The sequence below is a fragment of the Labrus bergylta genome, chromosome 17, assembly GCF_963930695.1.
Source record: "Labrus bergylta chromosome 17, fLabBer1.1, whole genome shotgun sequence".
In the NCBI taxonomy this organism is placed as follows: Eukaryota; Metazoa; Chordata; class Actinopteri; order Labriformes; family Labridae; genus Labrus; species Labrus bergylta.
The window spans coordinates 3385123-3402904 of record NC_089211.1 but is presented as its reverse complement, the minus strand read 5'-3'; the positions used below and the strand labels follow the sequence as shown (position 1 = coordinate 3402904).

Here is a 17782-nt window from a genome sequence, read left to right as displayed (position 1 = left end):
CTCAGGCAACAGTGCCAATCTATCACCCTACAATTGATTGTACGTCAGTGTGTAAATCCCCTATAAAACATTTTAGATTCATGTGAACATACAGGAACAGATCATTAATTTCATTACACAACCTTCACCTGACAGAGGCCAGTTCTGAAACCAGTTCCTGGTTCAACTATTGATAATTTCGTGCCACTGATATTTAATGTGAAACCCCAGCTGTGAATCTTACCTATATGACCAATTAACGTGTTGAATACCAGCCGCTCACAGAAATCTGCTGATGTGGTGTGAGGATACTGTGAGCTAGACTTTGGCACACATCTGTGCGTGTGGTGTGTATGTGGTTGCATGCACGCCTACCCCTACATGAGAAAATGTGTTAACACCAATCATGCCATGCCACATTGTTTTGATCAATTCGTCCGAATGAAGGTGGGTGGCAGTCGTCAATGTATGGTGTAATCGGTACTAGTGTTGTATTTTCGTTTGCTCGTTATGCAATTAGTCGTCCTCTCCCTCTTTTGTTATCAACGGGACAGTGTGACGTCAGCACCCAGCTGCAGGAGGGGGGGTCTGAGCCTCCAGACGAGCTAACGGACGGGAAAGAGACGGCAGCGGCGCTTTAGCTCAGCTAGCCGCTCGCTGAAGACCAGAGCAAAGGGCAACCCGGATTCACGTCTGAATGTGTGGTAGGGCAGTACGCGTTTTGCACTGACTTGAGCCTTGTATGCAACCCGCCCTGTTCACCAGTCACCACCATGTCCGGCGCTGCTAACACTTCAGCAGACAACAACGGAGAATCCGGGCTAAACGGTGAGCTAAATGTTAACAAAATACTGAACTAGAGCAGCCTGTTTTCTCTTAAAGGACTTGTCGGGGTACGTTGCTGTGTACATATTCTTAGTTGATAGGTGGGGGTTAATCATAAAAATAGTTTTTTCATATTTTCCTCTTTTTTTTCACTGTGAAGCTACATTGAAGGGGGAGACGTAAGAACGCTATGTTCAGTGTGTTTATTGACAGAAGTCACACCAATGGGAATGCGACATGACTGACTGACTGACGAGTAAGCCAATCAGCGAAGCAGGCGCTGGGGTGTGGGTGGGTTTAAGCAATTGTCAACAAGGTGAGATGGAGAAGGCAGATCTAGCTCAAATGGGAGCAGAGAAATATGGACAGCTTACTCGTAGCGCAATATTCTGCTTTACGTTTAATTCGTTATTTTTTTATTCTCATAGTTAAAAATTTGGGTCTATATAAGTATATTTTAATTCAATACAACGAGTGTACCCTTTCAAAATAACTACTATGGAGTACCGACATTTAGAAAAATAACATAATTTATCTCTGTGTTCATTGCATGGATTAAGTTGTCAGAAAATGTGTCATTTATTGTCAGATGTGGAAGGGGGATAGGCTCTTAAAGGGCCCCGGCTTAAATATGTCATTTGAGACGTAAACAAAGGCATGTTTATTAGACTGCTTCGTTCACCAAGGGCCTGTTAGAGCCGCGATGGTTACCACATTATGGGGGCCGTGAGCTGGCATGCTATTTATGGCTTCGGTGATAATGGGACAGACGTTTTGGACGTGAGGAAATGCTCACAGCTGTGTACGTGCAAGTTGATAGATGCAAGACCACACTTCCCAGCTACTTTTAATTTATGAGACACATCTAATCCTTTACCAGCATCAGAAAGTAAGTGGCGGATGATTACCATTGCACACTGGGCATTGGGCAACTAATGTTACTCCATGTTTCCAGGACTTGGCTGGTGGATTCTAGTAGAATTTTTAATAGGTCAGTGCATTATATGGATGTCAGAATACATCTTGCCCCCCTATTATATAAAGTTGAAAGCAACAAGTGTTGCATGCTTCTCTCTGATATTCTTTTGCATATCATCTTTACAGTTATTGTGTAATAGTTCGAGTTTTTGTTTAAATAGCAAATCTTGACAATAAGGCCCCGATGTGCCTTTAAAAGAGAAAAAATAAATAACTGGAGAAGGCTTGTTAACATTTCAGTCATTTCATTTTGTATGTGGCCCCATAACAACATTAACTTGGCACTATTTTTAAACATGTTTGCAATTGCCTGATAAACTCAGTGGTCATAATTACACCTGACAGAGCAACAATAATTTCACGTATGAAGTTTAAAAAATCACACTAGATTTATTTTATTGGTGCACCAGGACATAAGACATCTTCATGTGATATGTTCAAGGTCTAAATGTCCCTCAGCATGTGTTGTGCAGACATGCTGAGGGACATTTAGACCTTTAACATATAAGATGAAGAAGCCAGCAGTGTGGTCTGTAATATGACCCTGTGTTATTTTTGCCATTTCCTGAAGCTCCCATACCTCTGTCATAAACATTTTTTTCCTTAATACCTGGGATCTTTAGGCAAGAGACATTCCCAGTGCTCCTCCCTCCTGTCTGAACCTCAGTATCAGTAGATCAAAAAGGGCTCATCGTGTCTGCATATTCTAAACCCACCCAACAGCTGATAACTGCTCTGTGCCTAGAACGTTCGAGAGTGTCAGAGCCATGGTGGTTTTAGTCCATGGAATGAAGACAATGGGCTGTGGACAGCGGCTTGGCCCGCAGTCTGCCATGTAATCTGCAGGATGAGTGCGAGTGCTGAGTCGAGGGCTGTTCAAGAGAGGGAGGGGTCACGGTTTGGGTCAGGGGTATAACTGGCCTGACGCCTATGTAATTCAGCCCCCTGAAAGCCAGTGTGCACATGGGGTTTACTTACTGTTATGGGGTCAAGTGACCTGTTTGGCATGCCTTTCTCTTTTTTCATTTTAACGAGCACAGAAAGTTTTCTACAAAGCTGCATGACAAGGAAAGTTTTACTACAAGTTATTGTCTGAGTGGGTTCCCCCCCTCATCTTTATTTTTGAACTTGGCTCTGACATGCTGTGCCTCCTCAGCTGCCAGTCCGTGGCTGAGCTCACGTACAAATAGGAACAGCATCATATAACACAGGCAAGGTTCACAAGAAACCACAGCACACACACAAGCAGGCATTTATTGCCCTTTCATCACACTGCACAGTGAATTGAGCTTTACTGGTGAACTTCTTTGACTTGCATGCTCTGGCTGTCAGTGTTGTTGTCACATTCCAGTTTAGGCCCAGCAAATCATTTAGACATCTTCTCAACCCTCTATTTTTTTCTTGACCTTTCTGACCAAATGTGTTTTTTTTAGCTGCGGTTTGTCAGAGTGCTGTGTCTTCTAGGAAGTTATGTATTAGGCAAACACAGGCCGTATGTATTTTAGCATATCAGAACAGGGAAACTACAGGTGCAATAACAAATATTAATGATTGTTGCAAATCCATGTAGGTGTTCCAGTGTTTTGCTCTATGCTGGCTCACCAGGACACAAAACATTGAAATAGTCAGCAATGATCCTATGAGTTACACCGTTGCTTGTCCTGCTATGACTTGTCAAATGCCTGCTATGGAAAATGTTTTTCAAGGCTATCACATAATCTTTCTCCTTGATAATAAACATTTAGTTAGTTTAACCTGAGCATTTTCTACAATGTCAGGCCAGTGTATCAAATGTTGAAAAATTTGAATGTTTGGGGGGCTTTTGGCTTTATTTGGGCCGCAGGTCAGACTTGAACCCAGGCCGCCAGCTTGGATGAATATTGAGACCTAACTGCTGGGCCACCCCGCGGAAAAAATCTTTTAATATCATCTGGAATGTGCAATTATTATTTAAGGGGATCTTGTAGGGCATGAGGTCAAGTGTAAAAAATACTGCTCAAAAAGTGTATTCTGTTGTTGTGACAGTAACATTTGCAGCTCTGACAAATATGCATAACTGTATCTTCCCACAGGGTCCTGGGTAGAGTTAGAGATGAACAGAGGCGCAGCCGTAGCAGCTCACTCGTCCTCCACAGATGAAGCAGCCCCAGGCCTGCTGCCCCTCCCTCAGGTGGAGGAAGAGGAGGCCATGGTTGGGGGTCTGGAGCACGTCCCATCCTCGTCCTCCATCCACAACGGAGACATGGAGAAGATCCTGCTCGACGCTCAGCACGAGTCGAGCCGCAGCAACTCCTCATGCGACAGGTAGTGGACAGAAAAGTCTTTTTAAAGGTCTTTGGGAGTACAAAAGCATACTGTAGGTTCAAGAATTTTGTAATCATTTCTGGTCCAGCTCAAGAGGAAGTTGTAGGAAATCTGACAAATTGTGATTGTGCCACTTGGGGATGTAGAGATGTCAAAACGGTAGCTTACCAGATGTCCATAGTCAGCTGCTCAACTCTGCTTGAGGCTTGCAGCTTGAAGCAACATTAACCATCACACCAGAATCAAACCGATTGGTCAGCAGTCTGGTTAGCTTGTGGGTAATGTAACAGCCTAGGAGCCAAGGGAGTTAAAATGAGGTAAATAACATAAGCCATATCTGGGTTCCTAAAATCTTTCCTTGAATTGAAGAGTGCAGTTCTTTACCATTGTAGTGCTCTAAAGAAAGTAATAAGATTTAACTGTTCAAAATCTCACAGACACTAAGTTCCCAGAAGCTGTAGGGGGGCTTTTCTGCATTTAAACCAGAGAGGAATATTTATCTAATGGTGCACCCTACCCAATGCAGCAAACTTATGTTTCCTACACTCTGGACAGGTTTAGGTGAACAGGCTGTTATGTTCCTAATCTGCTTAACATTACAAAAAGATGAGGGCACAGGAATTACCCCAGTGATTGAAAAGTTCAAACAAAGTCATGAGTTCTTTGGTTCACTTGAGATTGTGTTTATGCTTGTGGAAGATTGAGGGCCGGGTGGGGTGTTGGTTTCTCTTTATCTTTCCTCTTGACTTGTTTTTAGTTCAGAGAAGCCTAACGTTTTTAAGGAGCTAATATCAAAATCCTTCCTAAACTATATGTTGAGGTGATTATTCCTATTTGTCTTTTTGTTGTTGTTGAAGTTTTCTTTAACCCGTTTTGTAGTTAGTTGTAATTTTCAATCTCTTTCATTTGTTCTTTTATTTATTTTCAATATGAGTTACAATAATAAGTGTCATCTTACAACAGGAAATAATAAGAAGTTGAACATATCCAGGGGAAAATCATCTTTATCTGATGTTACTCATCAGATGTCATTAGTTTTATTCTCAAATTAATAAAAAAAAGCAAAAATAATAGAATAGTTACAATGTTAAGAAGTCAGGAGCGGTCAGTAGCTTAAATGTCATCTAACTTAGAAGCCTAGCTGTCTGGACTTATAATTATCTGCTGAATGCTCAAAAGATTTAGTTTTTTTAAAGGATTTAAAAATGTGTCAATAAACTTTTTAAAACCATTAGCTTACTTTAATATTTCAGCCGTGAAGCTAAATCAGCCCAAAAACCAGGACCTTCCTTTAAGAGGCAGAAACCTCAAACAGAACCAGACTCTTGATGAACAGCCATCTGCCGGAACTGTGTTGGGCTTGGGAAGTGGGATAGAGGGAGATGTAGAAAGAAAGAGACATACATCTCAGTAGGAGTGGCCTCTCTCTCATTATTGCTATGTCAACATGTTGAGTCAGCGTTGACACTGACTCGCCCGCTGCTCAAGACCTGAGCTGGCTTCTGAAAATAACATGTTCTTCCTGCCTCCAGTGTTATCGAGCATGTTAGAAAAGTCCTGACCCCTCAACTCTCAGCCACATCATGAGCCTCTGTGTAACGTTTGAGGCTACGATAAAGCAGAGCTTATCAGAGAAGCAGTCAGCTGTCAGTGAGTCAGCTGAGGATGTTTAGGAATATTCAGGCCAACAACACTGTGTCAACAAGCTGCTCTGATAGAAGCAGGACAAACACTAACACAGTGGCTCTGTCTTAACACTTTTACAACAGTCAAGGTGTCCTATTACACAGAGGTAGTTAAGAAGTGCCCCCGCCTTGTCCTTGTAACACACAGTTCATTTGAGTTTTCATTAGAGAAAACTGCTGGTTAAAGAGGGATACATATCCCTAACTGTCCTGGTTGAGGTGTTGTGACATCAAGTAAAACAGCACGTCAGTGGTTCCCATTGTAGCACATTGGAGTGTTATGTTGCATCACCAAACGAAAGCCAAAATAGTAGTTGAGAAATAAAGTGACTGCATGGACAAACATCCATAAAACAGCAGCAACAAAAACATTCCAATTAAATAATTCTCCTTCAATCAATCTTCTTGTAGTAAGGGAATATTGTGAAAATCTGGGAATAAATTCCTTACCAACCAATTTCTACACCAATGTGTTTCTAAAGGTGTGTAGTTACACATATAAAAAGATTTAAATTCAACTCCTGTAGGAAAATTCATGAGAGCTGCTGAAACTTCGGGTATCTGGGACCTTATTGGTTGAAAATTTGAATTTTTTTATTTTTTTTACATGTGCCTTAAATAGCATCTTAAGGTTAAATTAGGGGTTATTTGGGATGCTGAATCCATTGCAAGCATTTATTTTGCACCAAAACCACTCCTTGGTAGAGAAACGGCCACGCCCACTTTTCCAGCTCTCTTGAAAACCCTTTGTTTAGGTGAAAATCAATGTTGCTTGTTGCATGTGAATTATAAAGTATCTTCATAGGTCTATTTATAAATGTATTAGTTATGGTAACTACCTTTTATTAACTGTTAAATGTTGCAGTTGGTTAACATTTGTAGCAAGAGAGTGAGTTTTGAGTGGCAGGTGTCAGACGTGCTCAAGCCATCCTGTGGATCATGGACAGACACAATAGATTCCACACATATCAAATAATATTCACTGGTCAAAGATGATTTTAACTCTGATATGTACGTATTACTTACATTATTTACAACTGTAAATATTGAATGTCACTACGTTGATTAATACTATAATAAGAAGTGTACTGTCATCAAACTAGCTTATAGCTAGCAAACACTAGGTAGTCTGGTTAGTTAGCTAACATCCACACACCCCAAGTGCATCTGATTACTATTTTACTTACTTGAATGATAGCTGACTGCCTCATGCTAACATTAGCTAGCTATCGCAGGGGCTTGTTTTGGTTTATCAAGGAATTTTTTTTGCAGTAACTGTACATCTGACCCCCCTATTTGCTTCAAAATACAACATAGTAGAGAAGATATCTGTCCACATGACAAAGGATGTCTTGCATGTCACAAGAATGACTACAGATTTTATTTTTTTAAATTAAGATTCTACGAGACAGATGGTCATTACTCCAAGACAAAAGATGTAGGAAGGAAAACTGATGAGGAGCGAGATGCTGTGTTTTATGAGCTCTGTGACTGGTTAGACCTGGAACTCGAGCATGGGGTTATGACACTTGACCAAGTCCACATAAAAATGCAGCAGTTTGATCAGTCACTGGATAAGAATCTCTCATATTCAAAGAAGTGACTGAAGCAGAAGCTCCTAGAGAAATACCATGATACACTGTATTTCAAATCACAGAAGAGGAGAGCAGATGTTCACTGTTTCAAAGATAGGACCAGCAACATCCTTCGAGAGCAACCTGCTAACATTAAGTTTGGAAATGAGAAGACTCAAATCTTAAAGACTGCACTAAAGTTAATTTGCAATGACATCACCACTATTGATATAGATCCAAAGTCATACCCAACTGCACACAGTATGACTGATATCCCTAGTCAGCTGGCACTTGTTCCTGAGAGCCTTCAGATGTTGTTGAGACCTATAGTGAGGACGGATGAAAGAGTAGCAAAGGCCTTTTGGCCTCGGTCAGGGGTATTGCTGTACATGATGGGGCTTGCCATACAACTGTACCATAGATTTGGGTCAAAGTGGATGCTCAACAAGTTACGCCGGTTAGGGTACACAGAGTCTTATGCAGAAATACAAAATTACAAATACTGCTTCCTCAATGACAAGAATGGAGTGGGCATCTCTGATGCTTCTGGCGCTCTTGGTACCATTGTTGAAGAAACTGACAATCAGATAGATGATGAGATTGAGGTTGACATCCAACTTGGGGGTCTATTAGTTACGACAGCTGGTAAAAGTAAAATACAAAGTTACAATCAGATGAACATCATGGATATCAATCTGCTCAGTCACTCAGTTTGTCGGAGACAGTATAGATTTGAACATTGTTAAAATTTATGGGAACACTCCCTTTCATCCTCCCAGTCATCGAATGTGACCCTAAAGACCATCTTTCACACTCAAAGAGTGCATGCGTCTCTCCAGGAACAAAGTCACCTTAGTGACCTTCGATCTCCCATCTGACTCAAGGCAGGATATCATAAAGCAGGTGAATCTACCCATCATTTCAAGGTTGGGTGGGTTGTATTGAAACTGATGAAGGCGGCCAAGTCAGATGGTGGGTTGAGCAGAGGGAGGATGAGAAATAGTTATTCAGGCCACAAGTGCTGGGTGCAGACCCTCAACCACTTCTCCGATGTAAACTAGTGCATGAAGGAAGGTGTCAAGAAACACAATCAACTCCACAAAGATCTTTCCAGAACACTGATGAAGCGAGACATTGAAGCAGTTGAACTTACCCTCAAAAGGTTTGAGGAGACCAACCCATTTGACCACGATCGAGTGTCCTTCTCAACAGGATTCATGAGCACTGCGACACAGTGACTGTGACACAGTCAACGCTGAGAGAGTGGAAGTTGGGAGGTAAATGCAGATAAAGCAGATAAAGCGACATTGACCATGGAGGTGAAGTTCAAGGTGCTGGCCCTGTCATCACTGAGAAATATTCCCAAGGTCAAAGACAAGAAGGTTTACCTAAACTCACTCAAGTTGTTCACCTGACTGATAATCTTTGCCCAACAGGATATGACAGTTGAGACAAGCTTAGAGTATGAGCTGACTCCCTTCCCCTTGTCATTGTTCAACCAAAAAGGTAAAAAAATTAACAAGGCGAACAAAGCAGGCTTTTCCAAAAGAGGCCTGAAAGACTGAAGATCCGCTTGACCTCACAGACCAACCCTGCTCCAGTCTGGTGGTTGAGGATGGCTTCTCTACTTGGTAAAGTGGGAACAAGGTCAGACTTGGCAGGAGATTGCAGGCAGTTACCTGAGGTTTGTGCAGTGTCTAGGCAGTCGCTCCCAGAAGATCATTGTGGTCTTTGATGGCTATAGTAGCTCGCCAAAAGATCATGACCACATCCAGTGTAAGAACTCCTGCTGTAATCTCCAGATTCGACCAGATATGACACATTTGACAACATCAGTGTTTTCCCTACCATTATATTAGGGGGGCGGCTTTTTGTGCCTTTATTGTAGAGATAGGATAGTGGATAGAGTTGGAAATCAAAGGAGCAGAGGTCATTTAAGGATACCTTTCCGATAGACACACCAAGATTCCTTCAAGTGTTTGTGTCACTGTGTCGGTGTGCACCCCCCCCCCCCAACTCAAACTCAAATTTAATAATACTTGCATATCACAGTTAAAATCATCTTGCAATATCTCTTTGACCAGTGAATATTATTTGGTATGTGTGGAATCTATTGTGTCTGTCCATGATCCACAGGATGGCTTGAGCACGTCTGACACCTGCCACTCAAAACTCACTCTCTTGCTACAAATGTTAACCAACTGCAACATTTAACAGTTAATAAAAGGTAGTTACCATAACTAATACATTTATAAATAGACCTATGAAGATACTTTATAATTCACATGCAACAAGCAACATTGATTTTCACCTAAACAAAGGGTTTTCAAGAGAGCTGGAAAAGTGGGCGTGGCCGTTTCTCTACCAAGGAGTGGTTTTGGTGCAAAATAAATGCTTGCTATGGATTCAGCATCCCAAATAACCCCTAATTTAACCTTAAAATGCTATTTAAGACACATGTAAAAAAAAATCAAAAATTTCAAATTTTCAACCAATAAGGTTCCAGGTACCCGAAGTTTCAGCAGCTCTCACGAATTTTCCTACAGGAGTTGAATTTAAATCTTTTTATATGTGTAACTACACACCTTTAGAAACACATTGGTGTAGAAATTGGTTGGTAAGGAATTTATTCCCAGATTGGCCATATATCTGATAAAATTCCCTCACTATTGTACAATAATACTTAAACAAATAATAAATAAAGCCGGGAACATCAACACTCACACATACAACAAACATCGATCAGCTGAGTCTTTTGACTATTTTCCTTCGTAAGAGATCCTCTGCTTTTTCCATCAGTTGTCAGAAAATAAAAAAGTGTCTATTCAATATATAATCTTAACTTTTTAAAGAATATTTTTTAAACATTGGGTGGAGAGGGTCGGGGATGACGTGCAGCAAAAGGAAGAGGCCAGATCTGAACCCACAGTTGCTGCAATGAGGAATAATAGATGATGAAGTGCATGACACAACCGCTAAGCTATTCAGCGCCCTGTTTTTTACTTCTTTTTTGAAACATTCCAACCTTGCACATTTTGTAAACAAGTGTCTTGAGAGTAGAATGTAATACAATAGAATCCATTATTTTTAGCTGCTATGCTTGCTAACATGTAAATATGTAGAAGTGTTACTCAGGAAATGACTGGCTATTACATTTTTTTGTTTAAATTTACTTTATTGTGGGCACTGATAGCCTAGTGGTTAGTGCAAGCGCCTCATGTATGGGGGCTGTAGTCCTTCAAGTGGGCGGCCCGGGTTTCAAGCCCCCCCTTTCTGTTTTAGATTCAAATTTAAGCTTAACTACGTGTTGTTCATCCATATGAATCAGATGAGAAATTATTACCAATAACCTGCGCATGAAAAAAAATCAGAAAAGTGACTAAGCCATACTGTGTAGACCCGTGGGTATTTACAAAAGGGGAAAAAAAGGTAAGCTTAAAGGTCATTTAACTTGGGTTTCCCAGGGTTATGTTGCTGCAGTTCCTGTAGTTTATCTCATCCTTTGAGAAATGTTTGAGGTGCTCTTTCACATGGTTGTTCAAACAACTGCTAGTCACTCAGAAAAAATATATTTTCTTCTATTCCCACAATATAATGCTGGTAACTCACACATGAGAACTTTGTAGGATCACATGAGATTCATAAAGAATCACGAGTTTATGACGCTGATTCTGACTTTTCCCACAGCCCTCCACGGCCCCACAGTCCCCAGGATGACGGCCAGATTATCTTTGACGTGGACCTGAGTGGCAGAAGAGACAGCCAAGTAAGAGCCTGGGTACTTTTCTCAGGTTCTTCATCAGTCTATTGCCATGGCAACCTCAACCATCAGCTTTGCAGGAGATGTACAACTGCTTTTAGTTTCCATGGAGATTGCTGCCACACCCAAAGTAGATTTCTGTTTCTTAAGCACAGCATGTGTTGTCACTGCAGCCATACTCCTCTTTTCCAATCGTTTGATCCTTGTTGGGCTTCTTTGAGTCTATTCATGACACGATTAGTGTCTTTGTCCATATTGCACATAAAAATTGTCAAAACCTGAGCTTGCCAAATGACTTACCTGTTTTCTTTTTGGGTTTCTTTAGTCAGAAGAGGAGGCCTTGGACAAGGACAGGGACATGGACATCCTGATGAAGGATGCAGATTGGGTTGCGGACTGGTCTAGTCGACCGGAAAACATTCCCCCAAAGTAAGTCTCAACTCAGTAAACATCAGCCTAATGTTTCCAAGGAAACCGAACACACACAGCTGCTTGTTTGTCCAGTGTTAGTGGTTAGTCATTAGGCAAAGAGGATGGTCCGAAGCAGAAAGAAACAAAGCTAGCTGCTGGAAACTGTTGATGATGATCTAACTTTTTAAGAGCTAAACAATCTAAAGGAATCTATTCATGTGTCTCCTGTAGATCATCTCTGATTCTAAGTTTCTCTTTGTTTGACAGTCAGGTTTGTCTGTAATTGATCACATCTATGATTTATGCTGGGGTGTGATCTTACAACCCATCATTAATTCTAATTAACCTGCACACTTTTTTCTGATCTATGAAGTTGGTCATTTCTTAATGACTTGCCGTTTTTCATTATGTATTTGATAAATTTGCCTAAGAAAATCTATTTATATTTGAAAATGTTAAAAGATATACTGAAACTCCTTCAGACGTTTGTATAAACAAAGTGAGATTGTAGGACTATCCAGTCAGCTTCTCTAAACATAAAACCTACAACCTGTTTGGCAGAAACAATGTGGCTTTGATGGTTTTCTCTTTGCCAGTTTATCTACACTATTCCCCTCACAAATATATGCATGAAATAAGACAGTGTTCCCTGTCTTCTGTCTGGTCGAGCAGCTCTTCTGTCATGTTTTGAGATTGAACTGTAAATCAAACTAGAGACTCTCTAGAAGCCTGAAGCGAATATTTTCTGCACAGAGTTAATCTCTACTCTTTTGATTGGTGTTTTGTTGTAAGCTTTGAAAATTACCCCAAGGTTATAATTACAAATGATTACCTTCATTACTGAATAATTAGCTTTTTATTTGCCATCACATTTTTCCTTGAAGTGAAGTCTGGAATTTGCTTGTTCAGTCTAATACACTTCTTCCCCCCCAAAAAACAGAAAGCTTTGATTAAATGCTGTTTTTCCTTGTAAGTGACTTAAACAATAGATGTTCAGGATCATAAATAAAATGATTGACAGGTCATTTTATCACCTTTCTGTGATGTGTCTAACCTGACTGTTTTAATGATGCAGGGAGTTTCATTTCCGTCACCCTCGGCGCTCAGTAACACTCAGCATGAGAAAGACTGGAGCTATGAAGAAAGGAGGCATCTTCTCCGCTGAGTTCCTCAAAGTCTTCATCCCCTCGCTGCTACTATCACACATCCTCGCCCTGGGGCTGGGGTAAGAAAGAAACACCACACATCACACAACAGATGACGAGCATGGATTGTTTTTAAGCTTTCACAGAACACTGTAACTGGTCACTGAAGCAAGCCCTTGTAATGGCCAGTAGGGGGAGCTGTACATGCACTATTCATTTCCCTCCCTTCTTATCAGTCTTGACAAACATGCAGAGCAGCTGCTGACTGAAGGGGCTGCACACCTGCTGTCTCTGACACTCCCAGGAGAACTTTTGTGTCGTGATACCGCGTGTTTCCATAATCTCTGCCACTCAATCAGATAATGTCCCCGTGATACCTCCAACACCTTGCGTGTGTGACGCGGTATGCAATGAGTGTCATTAACAAACCTGTCATAATCACAACATCCCTGTTGGCCTGTCTGTGCTTTCTACAGTTAGATAATAAGTCACTAGGGTGTTCTCACTCAAACAAAACTGTTGTTTGTGAAGAGCTTAATGAGAAAAGGGGCCAATAGCTTTTTTATTGCTTCTGCTTTTTTATTGTTTTTAAATCTCTTCAAATGCAAAATGTTGTTTACTTGTCAGCCCATAGTGCCATTATGGTTTTGTTTTTATCTAGAAATTACCAATTTACATCAGTCTTAGTGGATATCTGCTGTGAAGAGTAGTAACGAAGGAATCCCAGTTTTAGTGTTACTTATGAAACCTGTGACTTTTTTGGGCTATTTTGCCTTTACTAGATAGGACAGCTGAAGAGAGACAGGAAACGTTTGAGAGAATAGGGGACTACATGCAGCAATGGGCCGGGGGCAGAACTGAACCAACAGCCGCAGACGAGGACTTTAGCCTCCGTACATGGGGCGCACAATATAACTGCTCCCCAAACTGGATTTAAAAAAAAAATTGAGATTTGAAAATCTAGTCACCTGTTTGTAATTCCTCTAATCCTACAGTAGAATTACAAAAGCATAAGAGCAATATCCTCCACTTTTCAACGAAATGGACTAGCAGGGCGTAAAGCTTGTTAAGCATGAATACACAAACGTCTTGTACTTTCTATTCTATGAAAATGCTACCTAATCACTTTAGCATAATGCTTCATCTACAGGTGAGTCAGTTCCAGATATTAGCAGTCAATGCTAGCTGTGCTATTTATAGTGTTTTTTTTGCTTGTCACATTAAAAAGCTGCTATGACGGGGTTTCATTAAATGCTAAGTAGTCTCTTTAAACAGATATTCACTTATGAATGCAGGATCTGTAGATAAAGGACACCATTTTTATGTGTTGCTAGCATTCTGTTTGTCTTCTGAATAGCATTGTCCAAATACATTTAAGCGGGCCTTGCTTTTAAGGACGGAAAAAAACATTCTTGTAGGGAGAAAACAGTCTGAATGCATCGGCTTGAACACATCTTGGATCATCTAGGGAGGATTGAGATTTCTATTCATCTCTATAAACAGATATCTGAGTGCAACAACTATCTAGCCGTTGATGTTGTCTCTCCACTCAAACTTGACTCCCGTATATCAAGTTACCTATTGGACTGTAAACAATGGCCACATACTGAATGTAGGTCTAGGCCTGAGTAGGAAGCACTGAAACATTTTTTGTCTTCAGATGATATCAGCTGGTTCTGAGCGTTGGATGTGGGTAATACTTAACCTCCTTCTTGTCTGTGTACCTTCTCATTGATAGAGTCTACATTGGAAAGAGGTTGACCACGCCCCCCGCCAGCTCTTTCTGAGCCTGAAACTGAAGAAAAGTGCCTGAGAAGTGGCCAGGAGTCATTGGAGAAAGTTTTGCTCTCGCGAGGAAAGAAAGCCCGCCTCTCCTCCCTCTGCCCTGCCTGCACCCTGTTCCCCTCCTGAGATATGACATGTTCTCTGGAGAATTGCATCTGCCTTCTCCTCCCCCTCTCTCCCCCCGTCCTTCCCCTTCCTTTCATTCTTGATCGATGTTCTGACTGTCTGTAGATATCCCCCCCCCCCCCCCCCTCTTTATCCTTCACTCATTTGTAAAAGCTTTTTGAAGAGTGGATAAGGTCATATTTCTCTTTTCCCCTATAGATTGGGTTTAAACGTTTTTAACGGGAGGGTTTTCAGGCATAGTCACAGCATCGAACCAAACTCTTTGTCTCTACTACACATGCTGTCCCCACATGTTCCCTTTGAGCATCTGATAATAAGGGGGTTTTAGAACTGACCACAGATTGTGCCACCTTCATGAGTAGTCCAACTTTAATCTCGAAAAGTGTTCGACTGAATTCAGAGTTGGCTACACAAAATGAAAACGTTATCATGCCTTTTTGAAAATACCAATTTTGTCAATTCTCTTATATCATTTTGTATTTATTTTCAGACAGTGGTGGTTTATTAAGAAGTTGTAATGATGGAAGACGTTACCATAGTGGCCATCCCAAACCACAAGCGCTCATGAGTTACTTCTGGAAGGGAGGGGTGAGCCAAAAAAGAGAGATTTATGTGACAATTTTTCATCTTTTGAGAAGTATGATTTAAAATCGATCAGTAACTGGAAACAAGGGTGGAGGTGTGTGTTGTTCAGGCAGGCAGTGTGTCGCTCTCCTGAAGTACACTAACAGTATTTTGTGGTCGGTCTTGGGTTATAGCGCTATAAAGGTCCGAAAAGGTTCAGTCATTTGTCCAAAAAGTCAGTGTCAGTGTCTTTTCAGTGAGTCTCCTGGTTACACTGCAACATATCGTAGCACCCTAATAGTTCCCACTCCCTTTAACTCCAGATGGGGCTGGATATTACCTGGTACTCTGCAGATTGTTACCCTTTCTTTGGAGATTTAAAGGATATTGTTTCAAAAAGGTTCAAAACTTGGAGAGATGGATTCCCGAGAACTTTCTTTATATTGACTTTTAAGTTAAGGAGGGTTGAGAACTTCTATATTTAAAACTACCATGAAGGATTTAAGCTAAAAAAAAAAAAAATTAATTACATTTTTGTTCCCTAATATTGATTGGATTAGAAGAGTTGTTTTTTAAGCTGCTACATTTAAGTAAAATGTCCAGTGATAGCCAGCCCTTCATTCTAACACTCCAAACAAAGTGTCCATAAAACAACAAGAATCAAGCTGCCAATGAAGGGAGCTGATTGGTGGGTCTGTCTGAGTGAACACAGGAGGGTGATCCTCACTCTGACTTTTGCTGGAGTGACACTGCAGATGTGCAGAAACGTACAAATGACTGACAGGTGTATTTTTACCTTTAAAAGGCTCTACTTTATAAGTAAACAGGTACTTTGCTTATATGTTCAATAAGGTCTGCAACAATCTGCAAAACCTCGTTATCAGTCATTAGCTACAGGGCGGTATTTCTGAGGCTGGACTCATCAGTTTTTACCTAAACAGTCAGACTTGGGTCAAATAATATTTGATTAAGATGATTAGATTCCACCCAAAGACGTTATTTGTTTAATCATGACATGAAGGGGAGCAAATTCCCCTCAACTAGAAGTAGATAATTTGGCTTTTGTATTTATGTAAATTAAATTATTGGTGTTCCTGATGTCTCAGAAGAGGTAAGGGTTTCAAATTGTAAAGTTGTAATTAAACATACTTTATTAATGAACTCCTGGACAGTCAGTTTAAGCCCTCTCTGAAAACTGACAAACTAATTTGTGATTATGACATTTTTATTTCAATCAGTGTGCATAACAGCTGAACATAAAATTCTCTGTCAGAAGAAAAAAAATCCCAATCTTTTCTCTTATTGACAGCTCCATTAATTAAAAGTAAAATTCTGCAAATACTATTTGACCCTGCGTGTCCGCTCTGGCCTTCTTTTGAAAGGCTCGTGGACAATCAGGGCTTTTGTTTTCCACTCCTGCCACTGAAGTACTGCTCTGTTGTTTTGTGCCACTTCCATGTGTCTGCCCGTGTTTGAACATGCAGCGTCTGACAGCAAACTTTGGATTGCTCTTTCATGTTTGGTTTTGTTCTAAGTGTTTTTTTTTTTTTTTCCTGATGTTGAAGAAAGATTGTGAACGTACAGAGCAGAAGTCCAGTGATGGAGGGTTTGATAGTGTTAAGAATGAAAACCCCTCCTTTTGATGGCAGGGCCTAATGTGAAGTGGACATGGAAGGTGTGGAAAGACATCTCCCTCAGACTGAGACAGTCCAACAGTAGTTGTTGTAATGATGCATTTGCTTTGATTTTCTTTTTCCCTTTACATTGGAAAACTTGATTAACATTTTGTCAATAAAGATTACCTGAATGAAACTTTTTACAGAGTGGAGAGTGTTTACTGTTTTCATTCAGTGACTATATTATTCTGTATTAGGATGCCTTCAGTCTTTCAATGGAAGAATTATGAATGTTCTAATCTCATGAGTAACAAATTGGGGAATTTAACCTTGACGTGTAGTGACTAGGTAAAATGTAGAGAAGCAGCTACCAAGGTGCACGGTGAGTGAAAGGCTTGGGTCAGCATGGTCGACCCTGATGAAGGCCACAAGCTGTACTTCTTACTACAAGTGTTGCTGGAGCTTTTAGAAGTATGTACTGTAAAAGATTCAGGAATATCAAATGTTCTTATTCACTAAATGCTGCTCTAACTCACCCATGTGAATTATCTATGTGAGTTGAGCTCTTGTTGACAGCTTCCATATGAAGATACTCCGATTATTTTGAAGATAAAAAGCAGCTCATGGGAGTTCTGCCCTTCAAATGTAATGTGCAGTACTTTATTGCATCAATCTAAATAATTGTAATTTATCCTTTTTGATTATTGTAATAATCATAATAATTAACATTTGTTGTGTTTGTCAAATATGTTTCCATTTAATTCAGTCATGTCAAGACAAAGTATTTTTTTATTTAGTTCCCTGTTTAAATAATGAAAAAAAAAAAAGTATCAAGAGCCTGATGCCTGTAGGCCAAGAAATATCAGTAATATTTAGTAAGCAAACTAATATTGATGAATAGGTCCTTTAAAGTAAAGAGACAAAATAGATTTGCAAATCTACAAAAACTCCTGACAAGAAAGAGTGAAAGTAGGGTGATAAAAAAAGCATGTCAGTGCATGGTATTACACTGACAATCAAGTTTAGAGCA

The 17782-nt window shown here is 40.4% G+C and overlaps 1 protein-coding gene across 2 annotated transcripts; it reads left to right on the top strand.

Moving 5' to 3' along the window:
* The first annotated feature begins 531 nt into the window (after positions 1–531).
* On the top strand, positions 532–16948 carry bnip3lb (BCL2 interacting protein 3 like b). Of its 2 annotated transcripts, none has more exons than XM_020630569.3 (6): positions 532–807; positions 3855–4086; positions 11033–11123; positions 11431–11534; positions 12592–12741; positions 14400–16948. In XM_020630569.3, exons 1-6 carry the CDS (start codon positions 753–755, stop codon positions 14446–14448), a joined length of 681 nt encoding a protein of 226 aa, XP_020486225.1. In that variant the 5' UTR covers positions 532–752; the 3' UTR covers positions 14449–16948. The 2 variants fall into 2 exon arrangements, with proteins under 2 accessions (XP_020486225.1, XP_020486226.1); XM_020630570.3 differs by having other exon boundaries at positions 541–807; positions 11033–11111.
* Positions 16949–17782: the final 834 nt, after the last annotated feature.

Bases quoted from the DNA above. Each gene is read 5' to 3' on its own strand.
- bnip3lb (XM_020630569.3), top strand. From the start codon at position 753: ATGTCCGGCGCTGCTAACACTTCAGCAGACAACAACGGAGAATCCGGG. The intron at 11,124-11,430 runs GTACTTTTCTCA...GGGTTTCTTTAG, and splicing joins ACAGCCAAGTAAGAGCCTGG to TCAGAAGAGGAGGCCTTGGA. The intron at 11,535-12,591 runs GTAAGTCTCAAC...TTAATGATGCAG, and splicing joins CCGGAAAACATTCCCCCAAA to GGAGTTTCATTTCCGTCACC.